Source organism: Oncorhynchus gorbuscha, linkage group LG04 (assembly GCF_021184085.1).
Source record: "Oncorhynchus gorbuscha isolate QuinsamMale2020 ecotype Even-year linkage group LG04, OgorEven_v1.0, whole genome shotgun sequence".
In the NCBI taxonomy this organism is placed as follows: Eukaryota; Metazoa; Chordata; class Actinopteri; order Salmoniformes; family Salmonidae; genus Oncorhynchus; species Oncorhynchus gorbuscha.
Genome location: NC_060176.1, coordinates 50,324,200 through 50,349,707, shown reverse-complemented (window position 1 = coordinate 50,349,707; position 25,508 = coordinate 50,324,200). Strand labels below are relative to the sequence as shown.

Genomic DNA, 25,508 nt, shown 5'->3' with positions numbered 1-25,508 from the left:
TTATTTTTGCTTGTGAATTGGTCTATAAAAAAGTGGTCAGTCGAAGCAGATACTAATCTACAGTACTGTTTTGCTAACACAGATTGGATTATGTTCCGGGATTCTTCCGATAGCATTGAGGAGTACACCACACCAGTCACTGGCTTTATAAATAAGTGCATTGAGGATGACGTCCACACAGTGCCTGTACGCACATACCCAAACCAGAAGCCATGGATTACAGGCAACATTTGCACTGAGCTAAAGGGTAGAGCTGCTGCTTTCAAGGGGCGGGACTCTAAACTGGAAGCTTAAAAGAAATCCCTCTTTGCCCTCCGACGAACCATCAAACAGGCAAAGCGTCAATACAGGACTAAGATCGAATCGTACTACATCGGCTCCGATGCTCGTCAGATGTGGCAGGGCTTGCAAACTATTACAGACTACAAAGGGAAGCACAGCCGAGGGCTGCCCAGTGACACAAGCCTACCAGACGAGCTAAATAACTTTTATGCTCGCTTCGAGGCAAGTAACACTGAAACATGCATGAGAGCATCAGCTGTTCCTGATGACTGTGTGATCACTCTCTCCGGAGCCGTTGTGAGTAAGACCTTTAAACAGGTCAAATTTCATAAGGCAGGGCCAGATGGATTGCCAGGACGTGAACACAAAGCATGCTCTGACCAACTGGCAAGTGTCTTCACTGACATTTTCAACCTCTCCCTGTCTGAGTCTGTAATACCAACATGTTACAAGCAGACCACCATAGTCCCTGTGCCCAAGAACACTAAGGTAACCTGCCTAAATGACTACCGACCCGTAGCACTCACGTCTGTTGCCAGGAAATACACATCACCAACAAACTAACATGGTCCAAGCACACCAAGACAGTCGTGTGCTCCCCTAAGGAGACTGAAAAGATTTGGCATGGGTCCTCAGATCTTCAAAAGGTTTCACAGCTGCACCATCGAGAGCATCCTGATGGGTTGCATCACTGCCTAGTATGGCAACTGCTCGGCCCCCGACCGCAAGGCACTACAGAGGGTAGTGCGTACGGCCCAGCACATCACCAGGACCTCTATACCAGGAGGTGTCAGAGGAAGGCCCTAAAAATTGTCAAAGACTCCAGCCACCCCAGTAATAGACTGTTCTCTCTGCTACCGCATGGCAAGCGGTACTGGAGTGCAAAGTCTAGGTCCAAGAGGCTTCTAAACAGCTTCTACCCCAAGCCATAAGACTCCTGAATAGCTAATCAAATGTCCACCCAGACTATTTGCATTGTCCCCCCTGTCCCACCCTCTTCCACGCTGCTGCTACTCTCTGTTATTATCTTTAGTAACTCTACCTACATTTACATATTACCTCAATTACCTCGACACCGCTGCCCCCGCACATTGACTCTGTACCGGTACCCCCTGTATATAGCCCCACTATTGTTATTCACTGCTGCTCTTTTAATTATTTGTTATTCTTATCTCTTACTTTTTTTGGGGGGGGGGGTGTTGTCTTAAAACTGCATTGTTGGTTAAGGGCTTGTAAGTAAGCATTTCACTGTAAGGTTGTATTCGGCGCATGTGACAAATAACATTTGATTTCATTTAGATTAGATAGATTGTTGACTTGATTCATGATGATGACTGCTAGCTAAGATTTTGAAAGTATGATGTTGACATGATCAGCCCAATCAAAGCTACTGTACATATAACATGATTTGACATAATTTTATCTGTGTCCAATGACCTTGAGCCTTCTTGGATGTGAACTTCTAATGTAACTCTATGGCAGTACCCTAGTAGCTAGAATTTTCGAGCTCTACCCTTAGACTTGGCCTTGACGTAGTGTCCCCATGAGTGACAGAACGCTGAGCAAAATATGGCGCAACGCTCCATATTTTCTGCTGGCTTGCCCCACCACCACTGAATCACCGGCATTTTGGAGTTGTCTTACTCAAGAAAACAGAAAAGAGACCATGTCTGTATACGGTTTTATTAACTAATGTCACGCCTTGGTCTTAGTATTTTGTGTTTTCTTTATTTGTTTGGTCAGGCCAGGGTGTGACATGGGTTATTGTGGTGTGTTTTTTTGTCTTGGGGTTTTGTGGGGTGACTAATTAGTCTATGGCTGCCTGAGGCGGTTCTCAATCAGAGTCAGGTGATTTATCGTTGTCTCTGATTGGGAACCATATTTAGGCAGCCATATTCTGTGAATGTTTCGTGGGTGATTGTTCCTGTCTTTGTGTTTGCACCAGATAGGGCTGTTTCGGTTTTCATTATTTTCATTTCGTTATTTTTGTAGTTTCTGTATGTATAGGTTTTTCTTCATTAAAATATCATGAAACTGTCATGTTTTGTCATTTATTATCTTGTCTTGTCCCTGTGCTTCCCATTCTATTCGTTTCCCTCTGCTGGTCTTATTAGGTTCTTTCCCTCTTTCTATCCCTCTCTCTCCCCCTCCCTCTCTCACTCTCTCGCTCTCTCTTCTCTCTATCGTTCCGTTCCTGCTCCCAGCTGTTCCTATTCCCCTAATCAATCATTTAGTCTTCCCACACCTGTTCCCGATCCTTTCCCCTGATTAGAGTCCCTATTTCTTCCTTTGTGTTCCGTTCCTGTCCTGTCGGTTCCTTGTCTAGAATTCACCGTGCTGTGTTTGTGTATCGCCCTGTCGTGTCGTGTTTTCCTCAGATGCTGCGTGGTGAGCAGGTGTCTGAGTCTGTCTGGTTCAAGTGCCTTCCCGAGGCAACCTGCTGTTCACCTGCTGTTCAAGATCGAGTCTCCAGTTTGTCCTCGTCATTTCGAGTGAAAGTTGTGTTTTTTGTTTGTATTTACTTTACTGGATTAAAGACTCTGTTTTCGCCAAGTCGCTTTTGGGTCCTCTTTCACCCGCATGACAGAATCATCATCACGCTGCATTTTGGTCCGATCCTTGTTCTACCTCTTCGTCGGAGGAGGAGATAGAAGAGAGCCGTTACAACTAAATTATATATATATATTTTACATTGTTTGCGAACCAATATGTGACATGTTTTAATTCCAAAATAACATCTATTTTTTTTTAAATGCTACAAATGCTGGGTTGAAAACAGGTGGGGCTCTACCCCACCTGCCCTGAATGATGGGTCTCCACTGGACTTTGCCTGTTCTCAGAAGTTAAAGTGCACTCTTCCTTATGCTGCATATAGGACCATACAACTTTTCTGATTCAAAAATGTAACTTTAACATTTATTGAGTTTTTTTAGCGGCAGCCAGGCAACAAGTAGGACAGGCTGTAAACCAGGTGGCACTTAGCAGTCAGAGTGACGGGGGTGGAATGCAAATGATCAGAGAGAGAGAGAGAGAGAGAGAGAGAGAGAGAGGCGCATCAGGACTGTTGTAGCTGCTAGCCTAACTGTTCATAGTTCAGTGTTCCTTGTCCCGCTCTTACTCTAATGTGTATTTGCATCTGAGGTCAGCAACAAAGGAATTTCCTCATGAGTTGAGAAGAGAGACTCCAAAATTATGACAATGGTAATGTACAGTTTCAATTTGTTACCTTCTGAAAATAGTCAGACAATGATAGAACATATAAACTTTAGAACATTTAAACTTTGTACAGACGTCTCACTTTGCGTTGATAAAAGGAAATTACACACAGCCCAATTTGCATATAACGTTGCAACAAATTGTTCAGAAACTTAGAAATACAGTAGTAGGCTACCTTCATTACGGAATGGAGAACTGTGAGGATTGTTATAATGATGAGTCATACAGTTTTACAGTGTTATACAGTGTGGACTTTCACTTTTCGTACAGTGGCTCTGTTGTTGATCAAGTAAACGGTGTCACCTGCTCCCAGTTATTGCTTTCAATTTCTCTGCCTACACAAGCACCCAATATCACACAGCTGTGTAATGCCTAAGATTAGAATGTTTACCAGTCATTAAAATCATTCCCTAAATGAAAGGTTTTCACTGCAACATGTCCATGCGCATTAATAGTCGTTAATTCTGTATTTATTTGTTATTAAATAATGATACGTGTAGTGATTGAAAGGGAACAGCCGATGCAGGGCTTGAGATCCATTGGTGTTTTCGGGGGGGGCGTGCCGATAATATCTCCTTTCTCCTGAAGTGTACACTCGTTCACTACTTCACACACATTTAAAAGCATAGGATTGACAGGATTGGGCTAGAGAGGGTTTCCACCATATTTCTTATATCAGTCATTATCTTTTAAATCAGTGAAGGTAAGTGAAGAAGTGCACACTTTGGGAAGAAGGGGTGATATTGGGATGTGGCCAGAGGGAGCCACAACCACCTGATCTGTGCCAGAAAGGTGCAGATCTCTTGGAAGAGGTCGCAGTAGCCACGATCACATACTGGGAGGCTATCTGGTCTAGTAGTATTGAAGTCCATGATATCTAAGGGTTTTGCTTGTACAATAGTAAGGTGCCATGATGTGAAATACACTGTAAGATAAACCTCTAGAAAATAGTTACCCAATACATATATGGCTGTACCATAGCACGTTACTAGGCAGAACCAGAAGCCAGCACACCTGTGAGCAGCTTAGCATTAGCCAGTGCAACTGCACTGTGCTCTGTCCCTGTTTGCATCAGATACGATTCATAGTCACGCGGCCATTTCCCTTTTCTTGCTGGTAGTTTATGGTCTCCCCCGGTCCATAACAATGTCCTTTTCTGTGGTCACGATCACTCTCCCTTGCTTAAAGGGCTATAGCTCAGAACACAACCATCAATGTATCGTTTTCATATCATAGATGTTGTCCAGCCGAGCTCATTATTGAACACATTGCCGGCTCCCTTCTCCAAAATTAGACTGGGATATTCAGACTGGGTGAAAAACAAGAGATTTCTATTTGAAAGGATTTACGCAGATACTGTTAATTGGATAATGAACACGCGTGACAGATTTCAACTCTGCTGCCTGGGACACAAACAATAACAAAGTAAGGAATCCTCAGCTTAGTTGCTGTATTTGCTGTACTTTTATATATTTCGTAATCAACATGTTGCGGCCTTTCTTGGTCTATATACAAACTACTTGAAAGGTAGTTGAGTTATTCAGTTAACCACACTAAACAGGACATGCTAGTGATTTAAGACGTGTCAGGACATGAATATGTTAAAGACGGCGCCTAGGACTGTAACAATGGGGGAAATGATATTCAAAGTAGTGTCGACCTGAGGCATAGATATCAGTTATGACTCATGACATCTTCCTTTCCACTAATTAAACAGACCTACAGCTGGCTAACCATAATGCCAGAGAATCCCTGCAGTCTATAAAAGTTTCATGGAATGATTAGTTGATAGATTGACTGATTCGTTGATTGATAATGACACTGTTTAAGTAATGGGATACAGCAGAACAGAACATAGATGTGTTTGCTAAAGAGAGACTTTAGCAAATACCATGTGGGCTGGCTTTGTTCATTATCAATGTTGACACACAGGATATCTAAACATTAACCAGATGAATCAACTCAAACTGTTCTTCTCTTGCCCCCCCTCCCATATCCACTCTCCCTGTCTCATTCTCCCCTTTCCCTCCCCCTCTCTATTTCTGGGATCATTTACATCAGTCCTTCCTCTCCTCTCTGACCTGCCATGCTGTGAAAACACAGCCAAGTACACTTCCTGGTTTTAGTCATCTGTTTCATCGCGGGGACAGTGTGCCACACATTACAGCCTCTATTATCCTCCTCTCCCACATACACATATTGATGTGGCTTCACTAGATCATTTGTCCTTTGTGTAATCATCTGTGTAAATAGTTTCTTTCACCTACTAAGGCTAGTATAAAAGACGTCTTTTAGATTGTTGGGACCATCTAAATTCTCAATATTCCCCTGTGGTAGTTTGTGATCGTTAGTCATCTTCAAAGTTGTTTCAATCTAATTTATTCTGACCTGAGGTCTTGGCTTTGGATTAAAGCTCTTTTGTCTAGCTTAGTGACCTTCGGAACATAAAGCAGTCATTGACACAGCCTGTGTAGTGGCTCTGATAGCGAGTCTGATGGGAGAGTTAATTACATGTAAATATCTGGGATTGGCCAGACATATAGTGTAACGGCACCGTTTATCGTATGATGTCACACAACCGGTATGAAAACAATATTGTTGAGATTGCATCGTGATTGTGTTCGTGTGTGTGCTACAGACTTCACAGTCAATTCCGTTTCCTTTTTCAGAGTTTCTTTGGAAAATTGAAGAACCTGTAAGTAGCCTACAGTGTAGATAAACGTTTTTCTCTTCAGTCTTATATGCCTTCCTCTGGCCAGAAACATAAGCCACTGACATGACACAGCACGCAAGTAACATCTCTCTTTTTCATTACAGACACAGTGGGCCTCCAGCTCCACCCAAAAGAATAGGTGAGCCTTCAGGAAATCCCCCATATTATGCTCGTTGTTATAGGGATCCTCTATATGGAAGTTCTAATGTGATGTGCTTCTTCTGCTCTCTCCCTCGTCGCTCTACCTCTCCTCTCCTCTCCCCAATTTCTCTCTCTCTTTCTCCATCCCCCTTCTCTACTTTCTCTGTCTCTATTGATTTGTTTCAGAGAACAATGCGGGGTATGGTGGCTGGCCAGAAGATGAGTTTGTAAGTAGAAAAACACACATACACACGGCCCAGACTGACACGCCAATGGATATTTTGTTGAGAGGTCCTGTGTCAATTTGTAAGTCGCTCTGGATAAGAGTGTCTGCTAAATGACTTAAATGTAAATGTAATGTAATGGTCTTCTTGTGTGTATCACAGGACGATGAGGATGGGAACACATATGAGGCTCCCCCCTGTGAGCGACCGGCCATGAAGGTTCCTCCCAGACATGTGGAGGAGAACGTCTATTTAGGTAACACCACCACTGTAGACTATCCTTCTCATTTGAGATGAGCAGAAATCTGACTTTCATGGAAAGTATGCATTGATGCCAATGGGAGTTTGGTGCGTGGATCTCAAGTTATAATTTGTATGTAATGTTTTGAGGTGTGTTTTTATGTGAAAACACCATTTTCTTGTTGCTGTTTTTGTGTTCCACAGATAGTTCTTCAGAGAGGTCCAATCGTGTTCTTCCCAAAAGACAGGCAGCTCCACCCCCAAGGCCAGCCAAGATGGCGCCCATGGGCAAAGCATCGGTAAACTATCAGAGTATCAATGCCCATGCCTACCTCTGGCTAGCCTGTCTCTGTGTGTCTAGATACCTTTAGTGTTATTTAATGTTGTCTTTCCCCTCTATAGAAACAGCAGCCTCACCATCAGCCTGACCCTGAGGAGTTCTACATCGACCCCAACACCAAGAAACGTGAGACACCTCTCTCTAAACCCGTCTTTCTATCCTCCTCTCTCTATCATCTTCTCTCCATCCTCCCCTCTCTATCCTCCTCTCTCTATCTTCTCTCTATCTTCTCTCTATCCTCCTCTCTCTCTATCATCTTCTGTCTATCCTCCTCTCTCTATCCTCCTCTCTCTATCCTCCCCTCTCTCTATCCTCTTCTCTCTATCCTCCTCTCTCTATCCTCTTCTCTCTATCCTCCCCTCTCTCTATCCTCTTCTCTCTATCCTCTTCTCGCTATCCTCTTCTGTCTATCCTCCTCTCTCTATCCTCTTCTCGCTATCCTCCTCTCTCTATCCTCTTCTTTCTACCCTCCTCTCTGTCCTCTTCTCTCTATTCTCCTTTCTCTATCCTCCCCTCCCTGTCCTCCTTTCTGTATTATCTTCTCTCTATCATTCTTTCTCTATTATCTTCTCTCTATCATCCTTTCTCTATTATCTTATCTCTATCATTCTTTCTCTATTATCTTCTCTCTATCATCCTTTCTCTATTATCTTCTCTCTATCATTCTTTCTCTATTATCTTCTCTCTATCATCCTTTCTCTATTATCTTATCTCTATCATTCTTTCTCTATTATCTTCTCTCTATCATCCTTTCTCTATTATCTTCTCTCTATCATCCTTTCTCTATTATCTTCTCTCTATCATCCTTTCTCTATCCTTCTTTCTCTATCCTTCTTTCTCTATCCTCCTCTCTCTGTCCTCTCTCTATCCTCATTTCTCTATCCTCTCCTCTATGTCCTCCTCTCTCTATCATCTTCTCTATCCTCCTCTCTTTATCCTCCCCTCTCTCTATCCTACCCTGTCTCTATCTCTATCCTCCTCTCTATCTATCTTCTTCTCTCTATCCTCCTCTCACGTATCCTCATTTCTCTATCCTCCTCTCTGTCCTCTTCTCTATATCCTCCCCTCTCTCAATCCTCTTCTCTCCATCCTCCTTTCTCTATCCTCCCCTCTCTATCCTCCTCCCTCTGTCCTCCTCTCTCTATCCTCCCCTCTCTATCTTCCTCTCTCTATCCTCTTTGTCCAGGACATGCAAGTTTCAAGTGTTATTAGTCGTATTTATGGTATACACTGACCAAAGAAATGCATACTTGCAGGTTTTTTCTATACAAGGATAATAAGAAATAATAAAATATACTAATACATACATAAAGTAAATGGCTCAGTAGAATAGAATAAAGATTTTAGCATAAGTATGATACAGGTGTTTAGAGGAAAGGGATTCAGCTGCAAGTGTTTAACTTGTTTAACTTGTGCAACTTGTGCAGAATTTCTTCAGCCTCCTGAGGTTGAAGAGGCGCTGCTGCGCCTTCTTCACACGCTGTCTGTGTGGGTGAACCATTTCAGTTTGTCCGTGATGTGTACGCCGAGGAGCTTAAAACTTTCCACCTTCTCCACTACTGTCCCGTCGATGTGGATAGGGGGCTGCTCCCTCTGCTGTTTCCTGAAGTCCACGATCATCTCCTTTGTTTTGTGGACATTGAGTGTGAAGTTATTTTCCTGAAACCACACTCCGAGGGCCCTCACCTCCTCCCTGTAGGCCGTCTCGTCATTGTTGGTAATCAAGTCTACCACTGTAGTGTCGTCTGCAAACTTGATGATTGAGTTGGATGCCCTTGTGGGGCCCAAGTGTTGAGGATCAGCAGGGTGGAGATGTTGTTACCTACCCTCACCACCTGGGGGTGGCCCGTCAGGAAGTCCAGGACCCAGCTGCAAAGAGTTTAATGACGAGTTTGGAGGGTACTATGGTGGTAAATGCTGAGCTGTAGTCGATGAACAGCATTCTTACATAGGTATTCCTCTTGTCCAGATGGGTTAGGGCAGTGTGCAGTGTGATTGTGATTGCGTCGTCTGTGGACCTATTGGGGCGGTAAGCAAATTGAAGTGGGTCTAGGGTGTCAGGTAGGGTGGAGGTGATATGGTCCTTGACTAGTCTCTCAAAGCACTTCATGATGACGGAAGTGAGTGCTACGGGGCGATAGTCATTTAACTCAGTTACCTTCACTTTATTGGGAACAGGAACAATGGTGGCCCTCTTGAAGCATGTGGGAACAGCAGACTGGGATAAGGATTGATTGAATATTGAATAGCTTGTTTGATTGCCTTGAGGAGGGAATAGCTACACTGTTTGTATTCGGTCATGTTTCCGGTCACCTTGCCCTGATTAAACGCAGTGGATGCACTTGCTAATAAACTCGCTCACCAAATCAGCTTATTCATCAATGTTATTGTCGGACACTATGCGGAACATATCTCAATCCACATGATCGAAGCAATCTTGAAGCGTGGAATCCGATTATTCAGACCAGCGTTGAACAGACCTGAGTCTGGTAGCAGCAGTTGTGATGTGTGTGTAGCCTGAATATGTGTGTGGATGTGTGTATGTCTGTGTGGGTGTGTGAGTGAGTGAGTGAGTGCATGTGTGCTAATGTGCGGAGAATCAGAGCAGGCGGTCAATCCAGTTCAAGTGTTCAGCAGTCTGATGGCTTGTAGATAGAAACTGTCTCTGAGCCTGTTGGTATCCGACCTCATGGTCCGATAACGTCTGCTCGACAGTAAGGGAGTGAACAGCTCTTGGCTGGGGTGTGTGGGGTCCTTGATGATGCCGCGGGCCTTCCTCAGGCACCGTTTCGAATAAATGTCCTGGATGGGTGGGGGTTTATCCTATATGATGATTGTGTATTTTAAATGTGGATATGAATTGTGTCCTATACAGAGATATGAATATTGATTGATGAAAAAGTGTAAAAGTTCATATAATTCTTGAGGCATGTAATTGTACAGGAGAATTAACTTAAACAAACGAGTAAGTTAAGTTTGAGATGGTCAAGCTTCCCTCTCTCTCTCTCTCTCTCTAGCTCCTGAGGTAGACAGGAAGGAGAAGCCAGGGAAAAGGTCTACTCCTAAGAAGTCTGCCCCTCCTCCCTCCCGCCCTGCCCCTGCTCCCACCCCTCCCCCTGCAGAGGAAGGTAAACGCTACAGTTATAGGTCTAGTTTCTGCCCGACTAGTAATTTAGGTGCAAGCAGTGCATTGCATCAACCATTGGTTGCATTCCAAGTCATCAACTGTGCATAGCTGATATGTTAAATACCTATCCAGTTGTTGTAAGATCTGGCATGCATCTGCAATGTCGTCTTGGAACCCTGATAGGACATTGGTGTGCTATTACATCAAGTCACCACTAGAGGGATGTGTGATTCTGCAACAGCATCATCCTCTGTTTTCTCTTTGCAGATGTCTACCTGGATCCTAATGAAGGACAGGTGAGCCCAACACATCGTTAACAGACAGAGCCTCACCCCTAACCCCAACCCCCAAACCGTAGCCTTCTAATCCGCTGTACCCTTTTAACACATTCTTGATGGACAATCAGTATATTCATAGTTCCATAGGGCCATGAGATGTCTGGTCTCTGGACAATTTCTAATTCGGCCAGAGAGAGGTGATTAATATGCGTGTTGTGTCTCTGTTTCAGGCAGACAGTGATGACCTGTATCTGGAGCCCACAGCAGGTCAGTTACTCCTGTAGAATCACTAATACAGCCTCAGTGTCAATGCATTTATACTGAGGTTTTGACTAGATAATATATTTTATATGAGATAAAGAGACAGGACATGAATTCCAAATTATTAAAGAAAAAACGTATTTAGCTTATTTTGAGAGAAAATAATCCTTGGCACTGTCAAGAATAAGTACTCCTGTTTCTCCAGCTTGCCCCCCTGCTCCTCGCGGGCCCATAAGGATGCCCCTCCTACCTAAGACAGCAATTGCCCCTCCCCCCATGCCCATGTGAGTACACCTGTCAAAGACACGAGATGCAAAATGCACAAACTCATCTTGGTGTAATTTAGGTGTATATCACCACTTCCATTCTTTTCATAGTTATGCAAATGCATAACTGAATTGACTGGGTTAAACTGGCCTTGACACCATCCCTGAAACCAGTGCCATTCTATGTCATGAGAGAAGCCATGGCATTGTTTTTGAGTTTTATTGTTTGACATGCGATATCAGCTCAATCCCATCATGTATGTCTGTCTGTCTTTCTCTGTAGAAAACCTCCAGTACCCAGAGCCAAGTCGGTGAGTTTCTCCATGGTTCACACATGATTTAACGCACTACGGGCACATGATTTAACACACTACGGGCACATGATTTAACACACTACGGGCACATGATTTAACACACTAAGGGCACATGATTTAACACACTACGGGCACATGATTTAACACACTACGGGCACATGATTTAACACACTACGGGCACATGATTTAACACACTACGGGCACATGATTTAACACACTACGGGCACATTATTTAACACACTACGGGCACATGATTTAACACACTACGGGCACATTATTTAACACACTACGGGCACATTATTTAACACACTACGGGCACATGATTTAACACACTAAGGGCACATGATTTAACACACTACGGGCACATGATTTAACACACTACGGGCACATGATTTAACACACTACGGGCACATTATTTAACACACTACGGGCACATGACTTAACACACTACGGGCACATTATTTAACACACTACAGGCACATGATTTAACACACTACGGGCACATGATTTAACACATTACGGGCACATTATTTAACACACTACGGGCACATGATTTAACACACTACGGGCACATTATTTAACACACTACGGGCACATTATTTAACACACTACGGGCACATTATTTAACACATCACAACACTGGCCGGTTTCTAACACAGAATTTGCCTATTTCAGAGATTCTCCACTGAACATGTTTTTTAGTGCAGGAGTGTAGGCCTTATCTGTGTCCACATTTGAATGAGTTTCACACTTTCCTGCATTCCAGAGTTCTCTACTGGTCAGTGAGGCAAAGACAGGTAAGTGACACTACATTCTGTCTGACTAAAAATAGATGGATCATGATGATAATGTCTGCATCCCAAATGGCCTGTTCCCTACATGCACTACTTTTGACCAGAGCCCTACATTGGGAACTGAGGGCCATTGGGAACACAACCATGAAGTGAAAATGCAGAACCTGGTCCATTGCCGTGTTTCTGTGACCCTCCCCAGCTCCTCCGCCTGATGTGAAACGCTCCGCGTTCCCTGGCAAGCTGCCCCCACCCACCCCAGGCATCAAACCCCCCCTCCCTGCATCCCTAAAGGAACCCAAACCCAGGTGAGGCTTGGGAACACAGCCACTCTCACAGCACTATACATGTACACACTGGATGAGACCATGCTATACGCTGCAAGAACATACAGTACATGTTTTACATGTGTTAAACATGTGATGCAGGTTCATGCTTTATGAACTTTCAGTCCTGTACAAGCAGCAACAGTCAAACACATGGATACCACTTAGTATTGCCTGATAACGATTTCCATTCTGTTGAGGTCTATAGAGAGGATCTTATGTTTGAAGTGTTAAGATGGCGCCGAAGAGGATGACTGATGTTTTACTGGCTCCTAACCAACTGTGCTATTTTTTTGTTTTTTTTGTACTGTCTGTAACTTATTTTGTACATAATGTTGCTGCTACCGTCTCTTATGAACAAAAATAACTTCTGGACATCACCCCATAATTTGCGTGAATAAAAGACGAAGGAAAAGGGGGCACAGGTCAGGCTGCCTTCTGAGAATCCGTAGGCAAGCGAGTAAACTCCCACTGCCATCCGTTCTACTGGCTAACATGCAATCATTGGAAAATCAAAATTGATGACCTACGATTACGACTATCCTACCAACGGGACATTAAAAACTGGAATATCTTATGTTTCATCGAGTCGTGGCTGAACGACCACAGCGATAATATAGAGCTGGCGGGATTTTCCATGCACCAGCAGAATATAGATGAAGCTTTGTCTGGAAAGACGAGGGGTGAGGGTGTGTGTCTTTTTGTTAATAACAGCTGGTTCGTGATGTTAAATATGAAATAAATCTCGAGGTATTGCTCGCCTGAGGTAGAGTACCTTATGATAAGCTGTAGACCAGACTATCTACCAAGAGTTTCTCATCTATATTATTCGAAGCTGTCTATTTGCCACCACAGACAGATGCTGGCACTAAGACAGCAACTCAACCAACTCTATAAGGCCATAAGCAAGCGAGGAAAATGCTCAATCAAAAGCAGCGCTGCTATTAGCTGGGGACTTTAATACAGGCAAACTTAAGTCAGTTTTACAAAAATTTTACCAGCATGTCATATGTGCAACCAGAGGAAAACAACCTCTAGACCACCTTTACTCCACACACAGAAATGCATACAAAGCTCTACAGTCCCTTCATTTGGCAAATCTGACCATAATTCTAGCCTCCTGATTCCTGCTTATTAGCAAAAACAAAAGCAGGAAGTACCAGTGACCTGGTCAGATGACGCGAATGCTACGGTACAGGACTGTTTTGCTAGTACAGACTGGAATATGTTCCGGGATTCATCCAATGACATTGAGGTGTATACCACCTCAGTCATCAGCTTCATCAATAAGTGCAGCAATGACTTCGTCCCCACTGTGACCGTGCGTACATATCCCAACCAGAAGCCATGGATTGCACGCAACATCCGCAGCGAGCTAAAGGCTAGAGCTGGTGCTTTCAATGAGCGGGACACTAATCCGGATGCTTATAAGAAGTCCCGCTATGCCCTCAGACGAACCATCAAACAGGCAATACAGGATTAAGATTGAATCCTACTACACCTACTACACCTTTAAACAGGTCAACATTCAATCTCTCCCTGACCCAGTCTATAATACCTAAACTCAGCAAAAAAAGAGGTTAATGAACATGCACCTGTGGAACGGTTGTTAAAACACTAACAGCAATTAAGGTCAGAGTTATGAAAGTTTAGGACACTAAAGAAGCCTTTCTACTGACTCTGAAAAACATCAAAAGAAATATGCCCAGGGTCCCTGCTCATCTGTGTGAACATGCCTTAGGCATGCTGCAAGGAGGCATGAGGACTGCAGATGTGGCCAGGGCAATAAATTGCAATGTCCGTACTGCTGATCGTCCTCGCAGTGGCAGACCACGTGTAACAACGCCTGAACAGGATCGGTACATCTGAACATCACACTTGCAGGACAGGTACAAGATGGCAACAACAACTGCCCGAGTTACACCAGGAATGCACAAACCCTCCATCAGTGCTCAGACTGTCCGCAATAGGCTGAAAGAGGCTGAACTGAGGGCTTGTAGGCCTGTTGTAAGGCAGGTCCTCACCAAACATGACCGGCAACAACGTTGCCTATGTGCACAAACCCACCGTCTCTGGACCAGACAGGACTGGCAAAAAGTGCTCTTCACTGACGAGTTGCGGTTTTGTCTCACCAGGGGTGATGGTTGGATTTGCGTTTATCATCGAAGGAATGAGCGTTACACCGAGGCCAATTTGCATATAGCCTCAACAGATCCAACAGATGACGCAATCTTAATCGCACTCCACACTGCACTTTTTCACCTGGACAAAAATAACATCTATGTGAGAATGCTGTTCATTGACTACAACTCAGCATTCAACACAATAGTGCCCACGAAGCTCATCACTAAGTTAAGGACCCTGGGACTAAACACCTCCCTCTGCAACGGGATTCTGGACTTCCTGGCGGGCCGCCCCCAGGTGGTAAGGGTAGGCAACAACACATCTGCCACAGTGATCCTCAACACTGGGGCCCCTCAGGGGTGTGTACTTAGTCCCCTCCTGTACTCCCTGTTCACCCACGACTGTCTTGCCAAACACGACTTCAACACCATCATTAAGTTTGCTGACGACACAACAGTGGTAGGCCTGATCACAGACAACGATGAGACAGCCTATAGGGAGGAGGTCAGAGAACTGGCAGTGTGGGGCCAGGCCAGCAACCTCTCCCTCAATGTGAGCAAGACAAAGGAGCTGATTGTGGACTACAGGAAAAGGTGGGCCGAACAGGCCCCCAACATCAACGGGGCTGTAGTGGAGCGGGTCGAGAGTTTCAAGTTTCTTGGTGTCCACATCACCAACAAGCTATCATGATCCAAACACACCAAGGCAGTCGTGAAGAGGGCACAACAAAACCTTTTCCCCCACAGGAGACTGAAAAGATTTGGCATGGGTCCCCAGATCATCAACAAGTTCTTTAGCTGAACCATCGAGAGCATCCTGACCGGTTGCATCACCGCCTGGTATGGCAACTGCTCAGCATCTGATGGTAACGCACTACAGAGGGTATTACGTACAGCCCAGGACATCACTGGGGCCAAGCTTCCTGCCATCCAGGACCTATATAATAGGCGGTGTCAGAGGAAAGCCCATAACATTTTCAGAGACTCCAGTCATCCAAGTCATAGACTGTTCTCTCTGCTACCGCACGGGAAGCGGTACTGGAGCGCCAAGTATTGGACCAAAAGCCTCCGTAACAGCTTCTACCCCCAAGCCATAAGACTGCTGAACAATCAATCAAACGGCCACCCGGACTATTTACATTGAACCCCCCCCCCCATTTGTTTTGTACACTGCTGCTACTTGTTGTTTATTATCTACACATAGTCACTTCAGCCCTATCTACATGTACAAATTACCTATAACCTGTACCCCCGCACACTAACCCGATACCGGTACCCCCTGTATATAGCTTTGTTATTGTTATGTTATTGTATTACTTTTGATTATTTTTCACTTCAGTTTATATGGTAAATATTTCCTTAACTCTTCTTGAACTGCACTGTTGGTTAAGGGCTTGTAAGTAAGCATTTCACTTTAAGTTCTACACTTGTTGTATTCGGTGCATGTGACAAATAAAGTTTGATTTGTGATAACTTAGCTAAGTCATTGAAGTCTGAAGGCCTACTGTTCCTGCGTATTCAATGTTGTTGTAGCCACAGGCCTATATCGCTCATCTATTATAGTAAGCATGTTGGCTATCATTGGACCTGTTGTCTGTGTTTCAGCCCCCCTTCCCCGCCCATTATAGACACTACCGCAGCAGGTAAGAGCATGCTGGGAACAGGACCAGTTTTGGGTCACAGCTGAAGGATAGAAAGCCATAGAAATGGAAATAAAGGATGTGTGGAACTCTGAAATGCTCCAACTGTGGTTTGCTAATCAGAGTGAAGGACATCCTTAATTTCTTTACATTTGTGTTGTTTTTCTGTCCACATAATATGAACATGTTGGAGGTGCATATTGTTCATTTTTCATGACCTATGTGAATTGGAAGCCATTTTCATTATAACATAATTATAACTTGTTTAACCCCGTCATCTAGGGTGACTGTGGCTACTGTCAGCAGTGCTGTCCAGCATACTTGTGGCCTTGATTGTAACTACATGCTTTATTTTGAATAGACTGTAGAGCAGGGTTTCCTAAACTTGGTCCTGCACCCCCGCCCCCAGCTGTGGAGTGCTAGGGCAAAACCCAGACCATGCACCCAAGGGAGGGGGCAGGACCATGTTTGGGAAAACCTGCTGTAGAGCACTTTACACGTTGGTCAACAACTCATTATTTCTCTCTATGCCAAAGTTTCTCCCTCTGGTATGAAGACAACCATGCAGGCAGGAAAGGAGGTATGTGCCTTCCACTCTCATACTGTACCTCTCATGTAACCATGCATAATACCATGTTAAAGTGCTACAAATGTTGCTGCAAACCTTAGTTAAATGGTGATATACCTGAAGTATGGGGTTTCCTTGGATATAACTGTGGTGGCAGGCAGTGGAGTGCGTCATAGAGAACTGTGGTAATGTTACAGGAGAAAGAGTGGTTCGCTGGAAACTGCAATAGAAAGACTGCTGAGGACCTCTTAATGGAGATCAACAAGGTGGGATACACACACCGGAGATGAGCAGACACACACACAAATACACACACACACACACACACACACACACACACACACACACACACACACACACACACACACACACACACACACACACACACACACACACACACACACACACACACACACACACACACACACACACACACACACACACACACACACACACACACACACACAGTTCTTGAAGTACCATATAAAAGAAAAACAGAAAATGACTTAGAGGTAAAGAATCCCCAGCTCTGAAGGACCTGGCCAATGTGATTCCTGAATCAATATGATTAGTTATAGTTAGTTAGCCAGTATTCCTCAACAGTGAATCAATACTTCATTGATAAATTAGCCTGTCCACTTGGTCCTCTGTGGTTCTCTCCCCTCCTCTCTATATGTTGCTCAGTAGCTGCTGATGTTTTGTGATTATGTGTTATAATGCTGCTGATTATATGAGCGTATCTGTCTCTGGCCCTTTGTCTTTACTAAGACAGCCGACCTGTTTCATTTCACGCTGAAATAGACAAGTAACGATGTGAGAGTAATCTCGATCACAACTCTCCTTTATTTGACTGTGTGTGTGTAGCCTCGGGTTACAGCTGACACATACACACACCATCACTGAGTCTGATTCATCTATGCTCATTCAAAGACCCTGTGGGTTTTGATACTGATATCCATTCTCCCCTCCCTCCGCTCCCGCGGCCTATTCCTCCCCCTCTCTCCCTCTCCCTCTTGTAGGACGGGGCATTCCTGATACGTCACAGTTCAGCCCAGAACGCTCGTCAGCCCTACACACTGGCTGTCCTATACAGACAGAAGGTCTATAACATCCCCATCCGCTTTCTGGAGGAGACACGCGGCTACGCCCTCGGAAAGGAGGGCAAGAAGAACGAGGAGGTGAAAAGACGGGGGGTAGAGTGCTAAACAAGGGGTAAAATAATGAATCGGTGAAAGAGAATGGGAGGATGAGGACGAGAGTGTTGAGATGGGGACACAAAACAGAGAGAGAGAGCGAGAAAGAGAGAGAAGGGGGAAATGAAAATGTGAGAGGGTAGGGAGGAGGAGAAGAGAGGGATAAGGAGAGGGGAAAAGACAGAGGCCACAGGAGGAAAGGAGGATTTGCAAAAATAATTTGCAAAGGGAGAATGTGGGGGGAAAAGAATGAAGAGGTCAGGTGGGATAGAGGGGGGATGTGGGAGGAACGGAGGATGTGTGGAAAAGAGATGAAGGAATGCAACTTAGTACTGTACTGTAACCTCTGCAATAACAATACTGTAGTAACTCTCTCTCCCTTTCTCTCTCTCTCTCTTTCCCTCGCTACTCCCTCCCTCCATCTCTCTATCATAGTTTTTCAGTAGTCTCCAGGAGATCATCTCTCACCACAAGAATAACCAACTGCTGCTGATCGATAGCAAGAGTCAGGCCAAGCACACCACGTATCTCACCCATCCAGCCCATCCATAAACTACATTATCCATAACCCACAGACAATATATATCACCCACCCACCCAGCCTGACAAACTACACTACACTACTATAGGGTGGCAGGTAGCCTAGCGGTTAGAGCGTTGGGCCAGTAACTGAAATGTCGTTGATTTGAATACCTGAGTCGATAAGGTGAAAAATCAGTCAATGTGCCCTTGAGCAAGGCACCTAATTTGCTCCAGGGCCGCCGTGCTACTTTTGCTGACCCTGTAAAAAAAAACACATCACTGCACCTGTACATTTCACTTCTCTGTATGTGACAATAAAACAAAAATATTTTCATAACCCACAGAAATGTGTATCTCACCTACACCAGCCCATTCATAAAGTACATTAAATGCTACCATTAATAACTAAATACATTTGATAACTTGGAAATACTACCTTCAATCGTCATGTTCCTCACCACAAGATATCCATTACAAACCCTCATTTTTGTTTTGTGATGAAAATGGCTAGAAGTGTACATATTACCGTATATCTGTGTACTGTATGTGTTTGTGTGTAAGTATGCTGTAATTATGTCTGTATGACTTTATTAACCTATTTTTGATTTAAATTAGATTAATTTTAAAATGCTTGCACCTGAATAGAGTAGTGAGTAGTCTATGAAAAGGTATATTCAATACCTCATTCTTGCTCTGAGTCTTTATGCAGTGCTTGTTTCAGTGAGTGATGGGGAATTCAATTTTGTGTCTACAGCTGTGTTGTGACTGAATACTGTGTAAGTGGGCCATCTGTAAGTTTCTATTTATATAATAATATAGTCTGAAATGTTTTGAAATCCTGTTTGTGTTTTATCATTTTGTTGTATTTGCAACACAACAGCGTGAATGGCATTTATTTCCCTCAAAGTTGAAGTTGTTAGTTTAGATCTCCATAAATGCAAGGATTCACTAATTCCACAAATTAACTTTCAAGAAGGCACACCTGTTAATTGAAATACATTCCAGGTGTCTACCTCATGAAGCTGGTTGAGAGAATGCCAAGAGTGTGCAAAGTTGCCATCAAGGCAAAGGGTGGCTATTTGAAGAATCTCAAATATAAAATATATTTTGATTTGTTTAACACTATTTTGGTTACTACATGATTCCATGTGTTATTTAATAGTTTTGATGTCTATACTATTATTCTACGATGTAGAAAATAGTAAAATTAAGAAAAACCCTTGAATGAGTAGGTGTTCTAAACTACAGGTAACTGCCAAAATAAAGGAAACACCAACATTAAAGTGTCAATAAGGCGTTGGGTCACCACAAGCCAGAACAGCTTCACCTTGGCATGAAATCTACAAGTGTCTGGAACTCTATTGGAGGGATGTGACACCATTCTTCCACGAGAAATTGTTGATGTTGGTGGAAAACTCTCTCGTGGGGGGGGGTTCTTGGGGGGGGGGGGGTTCTTCAGAATCTTCCATAAGTGTTAAATTGGGTTGAGAACTGGTGACTGAGACGGCCATGGCATATAGTTTACATTGTTGTCATGATCATCAAACCATTCGTGTCCTGCACATGGGAGCATTGTCATTCTATGAGGAAATAGCCACGGCAGCCAAAAGCATTTTTTTTTACATGACCCTAGGCATGGGATGTTAATTGCTTAATTAACTCAAGAACTACACCTGTGTGAAATCACCTGCTTTAATATACTTTCTGTACCTCATTTACTCAAGTGTTTCTATTATTTTAGGAGTTACCTGTATGGTGCACATACATAGCATAAATCAAATCCAATTGGTCGCGCACATGTTATTGAAGGTGCAGCGAAATGCCCACCCCTACCTTGACTAATACATCATTTAAATTCCTCTTTTACAATCCCAACATATTTTCTCACTACTAGACACTTTTCACAGGGTGGGGTAAAGGCATATTCTCAACGTCTCAGCACTTGAGTTTGCAGAAATCGGAAGGGGAGTGGGCGCTGTCACGTGCCTTTATTTCGACATAGGGAAAATGAAGGGGAAGGGGCAGCGGAGGGGTACATTGAGGACATCCGAATTTTTTTTCTGTATTGGTAGGCTATTTGTGGGGAAATCCTCTTGGTTAGCTGTAGAGCTTATAAGTAGCAAGTGTATTATTTTGTATAATACTGTAAGCAACATTAGAGCTTCATAAAAATAGTTTTCTCCCAGAGCTAGTGTAATTATGTTTTGGACTATTTTACTTAGCGGAAGTGTAGAGTTTTGGTTCAGGAGTGTTGTTTGGGTGCTACTGAACGAGAGCAGGCAGTGAATTCAGGTGATATCAACGCAAGCCGGCGAGACTCCTATATCATTGCACATTGTATTTTACTTTTGGGGGCGTTTTGGGGACTTCCAATACAATACAACATTCATTCCTCTTCGTGTCCCCTTCCCCTTTCCTTTTCTTCGGACATTTGAAACATAGAACGCCTCAAGAATGGCCCAGATACTGCCGATACGATTTCAGGAACATCTGCAGGTAAGAAGACAAACAGCCAGGGTGAAAAAACGCAGTACAGATGCATTTTCGCGCAGTTCTTTAGCTTTCCAGGTCCGCACGTAGAAACACAACTACGCATTTAAATTGAATCGTACATGGGGCTGTAGCCTGCAGGGAGAATGCTCAATATAGCCACAGGCCTAGCTAGCTTGTGTAGGGCAGATGATGACTTGATAAAATTGAACAGTCAAATCGTACAGGGAGGCGATAGTCTGCTTACTGCAGACCCGAAAACACAGACAGTGATTCACGCCGCAGTCTGTTGAAGTGGAAAAACGTCGCTGTCACAACTCACAGAGCCTACGCGTCAAAGCTCAACCGCAGTATTTTGACACTTTGATGCCTTGATCGCTACACTGAAGTGCCAAGTTTGTTAATGAACCCTACATGACACATCCGATTTAACGAATACGTTCCAAATGAAAACCGTTTTACCTCCAAATAATGAGTTAGAGGAAAGTTAATCGGATCGTAAATCCTAGCGCTGTCCACTCAACTAGAATCAAGCTCTCGTGATTACGTTTTTGGTCATGGTTCTCAATCTGAATCGATTGGTTATTTAGGCTATGTTGCAAGATTTATATGCACAATTAAGGTATAGGCTGTTAGTTAATGAGCTATAGGCCTACACAATGAACTATTGTTAGAATTGAGTGATTTGAGAGAAATGCATGCGGTTATATAAACTATCTGTGTTTAGGATGTGGCTAGATTATATGGCTTCATATTTTTAAATGAGTAGGCCTTGTTGGAGAACCCACCAGTAAACCTCTCCATATGCGTAGTGGATCACATCAATGCGGTAATGTTGTTAATTTTGGTAGCTGCACCGGCCCAGTATCTTGGGACCGAAGTGCAAGTTTCTTGTGATGCGCTGGTTCAAGCCCTACTCTGCTCGTTCCCCCTCCATTCCTACAAATGCATCCATTGAAAGGCAACACACCATTATTTGAGATTTGATCAGGCATGTCTATTAATTGAAAGTGTATCCATTTAGTCCTATCCCATGTATCCATTTAGTCCTATCCCATGTATGCTGTGCATGGTAGGCCTCTGTGATTCTAAGTGGCTCCAGCCGAGAGAGAAATGCCCGGAATAAACTGAGGACTTTGGGCCTCAAGTTGCTTTGTTTTTTCTCCTGAATTGGTATTTACAGCCTCTATGCATTAAACAGTATATTCTGGGTGGGTTTAGGTATGGATTTACATGCACTGCCATGTAGACACAGATGAGACTGGCTTTGTTGTTTTAACTCTGTCGAACTACTATAATACATGTGGAGACAACTTCAAATGAGTGGATTCGACTATTTCTGCCACACCCATTGCTGACAGGTGTATAAAGTCGAACACACAGCCATGCAATCTCCATAGACAGACATTGGCAGGAGAATATCCTTACTGAAGAGCTCAGTGACTTTCAATGTGGCTGTCATAGGATGCCTCCTTTCCAACAAGTCAGTTTGTAAAATTTCTGCCCTGCTAGTTAGGACCGTCAGGAGCTTCAAGTGGAAGCGCGTTCTCTGGAGTGAAGTTTCACCGCCTGGCAGTCCGATGGATGTATCTGGGGTTGGAGAACGCTACCTGCCTGACTGCGTAGTGCCAACTGTCAAATTTGTTGGAGGAAGAATAATGGTCTGGGGCTGTTTTTCATGGTTCGGGCTAGGCCCTTTAGTTCCAGTGAAGGGAAATCTTAACGTGACAGCATAGAATGACATTCTAGATGATTCTATGCTTCCAACTTTGGGGAATGCCCTTTCCTGTTCCTGTTTCAGCATGACAAATGCCCCTGTGTACAAAGCGAGGTGCATACAGAAATGGTTTGTCGAGATCGGTGTGGAAGAACTTGACTGGCTTGCACAGAGCCCTGACCTCGACCTCAACCCCATCGTTCAACTTTGGGATGAATTGGAATGCTGACTGCAAGCCAGGCCTAATGGCCCAACATCAGTTCCCGACCTCACTAATGCTCTTGTGGCTTAATGGAAGCAAGTCCCCGCAGCAATGTTCCAACATTTAGTGGAAAGTCTTCCCAGATGAATGTAGGCTGTTATAGCAGCTTAGGGGGAACCAACTCCATATTAATGCTCATGATTTTGGAATGAGATGTTTGACAAGCAGATGTCCACATACTTTTGGTCATGTACTGTAAATGCCATTTAGCAGGTGCTTTTATCCAAAACAACTTAGTCATGCGTTCATACATTTTTACTCATGGGTGATTCTGGGAATCATACCCACTACCCTGGCGTTACAAGCGCCATGCTCTACCAACTGAGCTACAAAAGACTATAGAGCTATTACACTGCTGGACTTTTCACAATTGTATAAGGCTAGGAATAAACAGAGCACCCTCAATAAACATTGGCCTACACACACACACACACACACTGTTAATTAAGCATTGCCAGTGTCTCATTTTGTGGGCCTGTACATGTAATTAAACACGAAATTAGCGTAATTCTCCTTTTTCCCAGGCTTGACTGACTGACCCTAATCTAGGCCGTGTGTGAGGTAGAGGTCTTCTCTGGTCCAACAGGTGGGACCCGAGGACAATCAGACCCGAACACAAATGGACCCGACAACAATCAGACCTAGACCTGACCCATACCCTAACTGTTCCGGGTTTAGACCAGACCCGATTGGACCCAAGTGACAAAATAATTTGTTTTAGACGAGTGGCACTGCATCGCATTGCTAGAGGTGTCACTACAGACACCCTGGTTCGAATCCAGGCTTTATTACAATTGGCTGAGTTTGGGAGTCCCATAGGGTGGCACACAATTGGCCCAGCGTCGTCCGGGTTTGGCCGGTGTAGGGCATCATTGTAAATGAGAATTTGTTCATAACTGACTTGCCTAGTAAATAAAGGTTCAATTAAAAAATATATAATAATATCAGCCAAGTTTCTCTTCTCGTTAATAAATACAGTGCATTCAGGAAGTATTCACACCCCTGGACTTCTTCAACATTTTGCTGTGTTACAGCCTGAATTTAAAATATATAAAATCTAGATTTTGTGCCACTGATCAATACACAATACCTCACAATGTTAAAGTGGAATTTTGTTTTGAAAAAATTCTAAACGGAATTGTCTTGAGTCAAGTATTCAACCCCTTTCCTATGGCAATCCTAAATGCGTTCAGGAGTAAAAATGTGCTTAACAACTCGCATAATGCGTTGCATGGACACACTGTGTGCAACAATAGGGGTTAATATGATTTTTGAACGATTACCTCATCTCTGTAACCCACACAGGTCCCTCATTCGAGCAGTGAATTTCGAACACCGATTCAACCACAAAGATCAGGGAGATTTTCCAATTACTGGCAAAGAACGGCACCTATTGGTACAGTCGATGGGTAATAAATAAATAAAAAGCAGATACTGACTATCCCTTTGAGCATGGTAAAACGTATTAATTTAGCTTTGGATGGTGTATCAATACACCCAGTCACTACAAAGATACAGGCGTCCTTCCTAACTCAGTTGCCGGAGAGGAAGGAAACCGCTCAGGGATTTCATCATGAGGCCAATGTTGTCCTTAAAACAGTTACAGTTTAATGGCTGTGATTGGAGAGAACTGAGGATGGATCAACATTGTAGTTACTCTACAATAATAACCTAAATGACAAAGTGAAAAGAAGGAAGTCTGTACAGAATGAAAATATTCCAAAACATGCATCCTGTTTGCAACAAGGTACTAAAGTAATACTGCAAAAGGTTTGGCAAAGAAATTAACTTTTTGTCCTGAATACACATCACTGAGTACCACTCTTCATATTTTCAAGCATAGGTGGTGGCTGCATCATATTTTGGATATGCTCGTTATCGGCAAGGACTAGGTAGCTTTTATAAAAAGAAAATCCTAAAGGAAAACCTGGTTCAGTCTGCATTCCAACAGACACTGGGAGATGAATTCACTTTTCAGCAGGACAATAACCTAAAACACAAGGCCAAATATACACTGGAGATTCTTACCAAGACTACATTGAATGTTCCTGAGTGGCCTAGTTAGTTTTGACTTAAATCTACTTGAAAATCGATGGCAAGACTTGAAAGTGGCTGTCTAGCTTAAAAAAATTATTATGGGAAAATATTGTACAATCCAGGTCTGCAAAGCTCTTAGAGACTTACCCAAAAAGACTCACAGGTGTATTCGCTGCCAAATGTATTGACTCTGGGGTTGAATAGGTATCTAATCAAGATATGTTAGTATTTTATTCTTCATTACACTTAAAACATTTTTTTTTAATTCTTCCACTTTGACATTAGAGTATTTTGTGTAGATTGTAAAAAAATATATATATATAAAAAAAAGAAAAAAATGAAAGACATACATTTTAATCCCAATTTGTAACACAGCAAAATGTGGAGAAGGTCAAGGGGTTTGAATACTTTCTGAAGGCACTGTAGGTCTTTTTGGA

At 43.4% G+C, this 25,508-nt stretch overlaps 1 protein-coding gene and 1 pseudogene across 2 annotated transcripts in view; both read left to right on the top strand.

The window, feature by feature from the left end:
• The first annotated feature begins 3,318 nt into the window (after positions 1–3,318).
• LOC124034204 (B-cell linker protein-like) lies at positions 3,319–19,401 on the top strand. The gene is made up of 19 exons (XM_046347078.1): positions 3,319–3,483; positions 6,168–6,193; positions 6,316–6,350; positions 6,539–6,579; positions 6,739–6,832; positions 7,021–7,115; positions 7,219–7,282; positions 10,174–10,284; positions 10,551–10,579; positions 10,792–10,828; positions 11,028–11,106; positions 11,372–11,399; positions 12,169–12,199; positions 12,396–12,501; positions 16,248–16,285; positions 16,819–16,862; positions 17,048–17,116; positions 17,870–18,028; positions 18,479–19,401. The coding sequence occupies exons 1-19, from the start codon at positions 3,475–3,477 to the stop codon at positions 18,593–18,595; spliced, it is 1,212 nt and encodes a 403-aa protein (XP_046203034.1). The 5' UTR covers positions 3,319–3,474; the 3' UTR covers positions 18,596–19,401.
• Positions 19,402–20,677: 1,276 nt separating this feature from the next.
• Positions 20,678–25,508, top strand: part of LOC124034203 — a 38,808-nt pseudogene continuing 33,977 nt past the window's right edge. Inside the window, exon 1 of the transcript XR_006838537.1 lies at positions 20,678–21,061. The product of XR_006838537.1 is annotated as a clathrin heavy chain 1-like (transcript). The remainder of the gene's footprint in view (positions 21,062–25,508) is intronic.

Excerpts from the sequence above, each read along its gene's own strand:
- LOC124034204 (XM_046347078.1), top strand. Across the intron at positions 6,351-6,538 it reads AGCTCCACCCAAAAGAATAG|AGAACAATGCGGGGTATGGT; the intron begins GTGAGCCTTCAG and ends GATTTGTTTCAG. Across the intron at positions 7,283-10,173 it reads CGACCCCAACACCAAGAAAC|CTCCTGAGGTAGACAGGAAG; the intron begins GTGAGACACCTC and ends CTCTCTCTCTAG.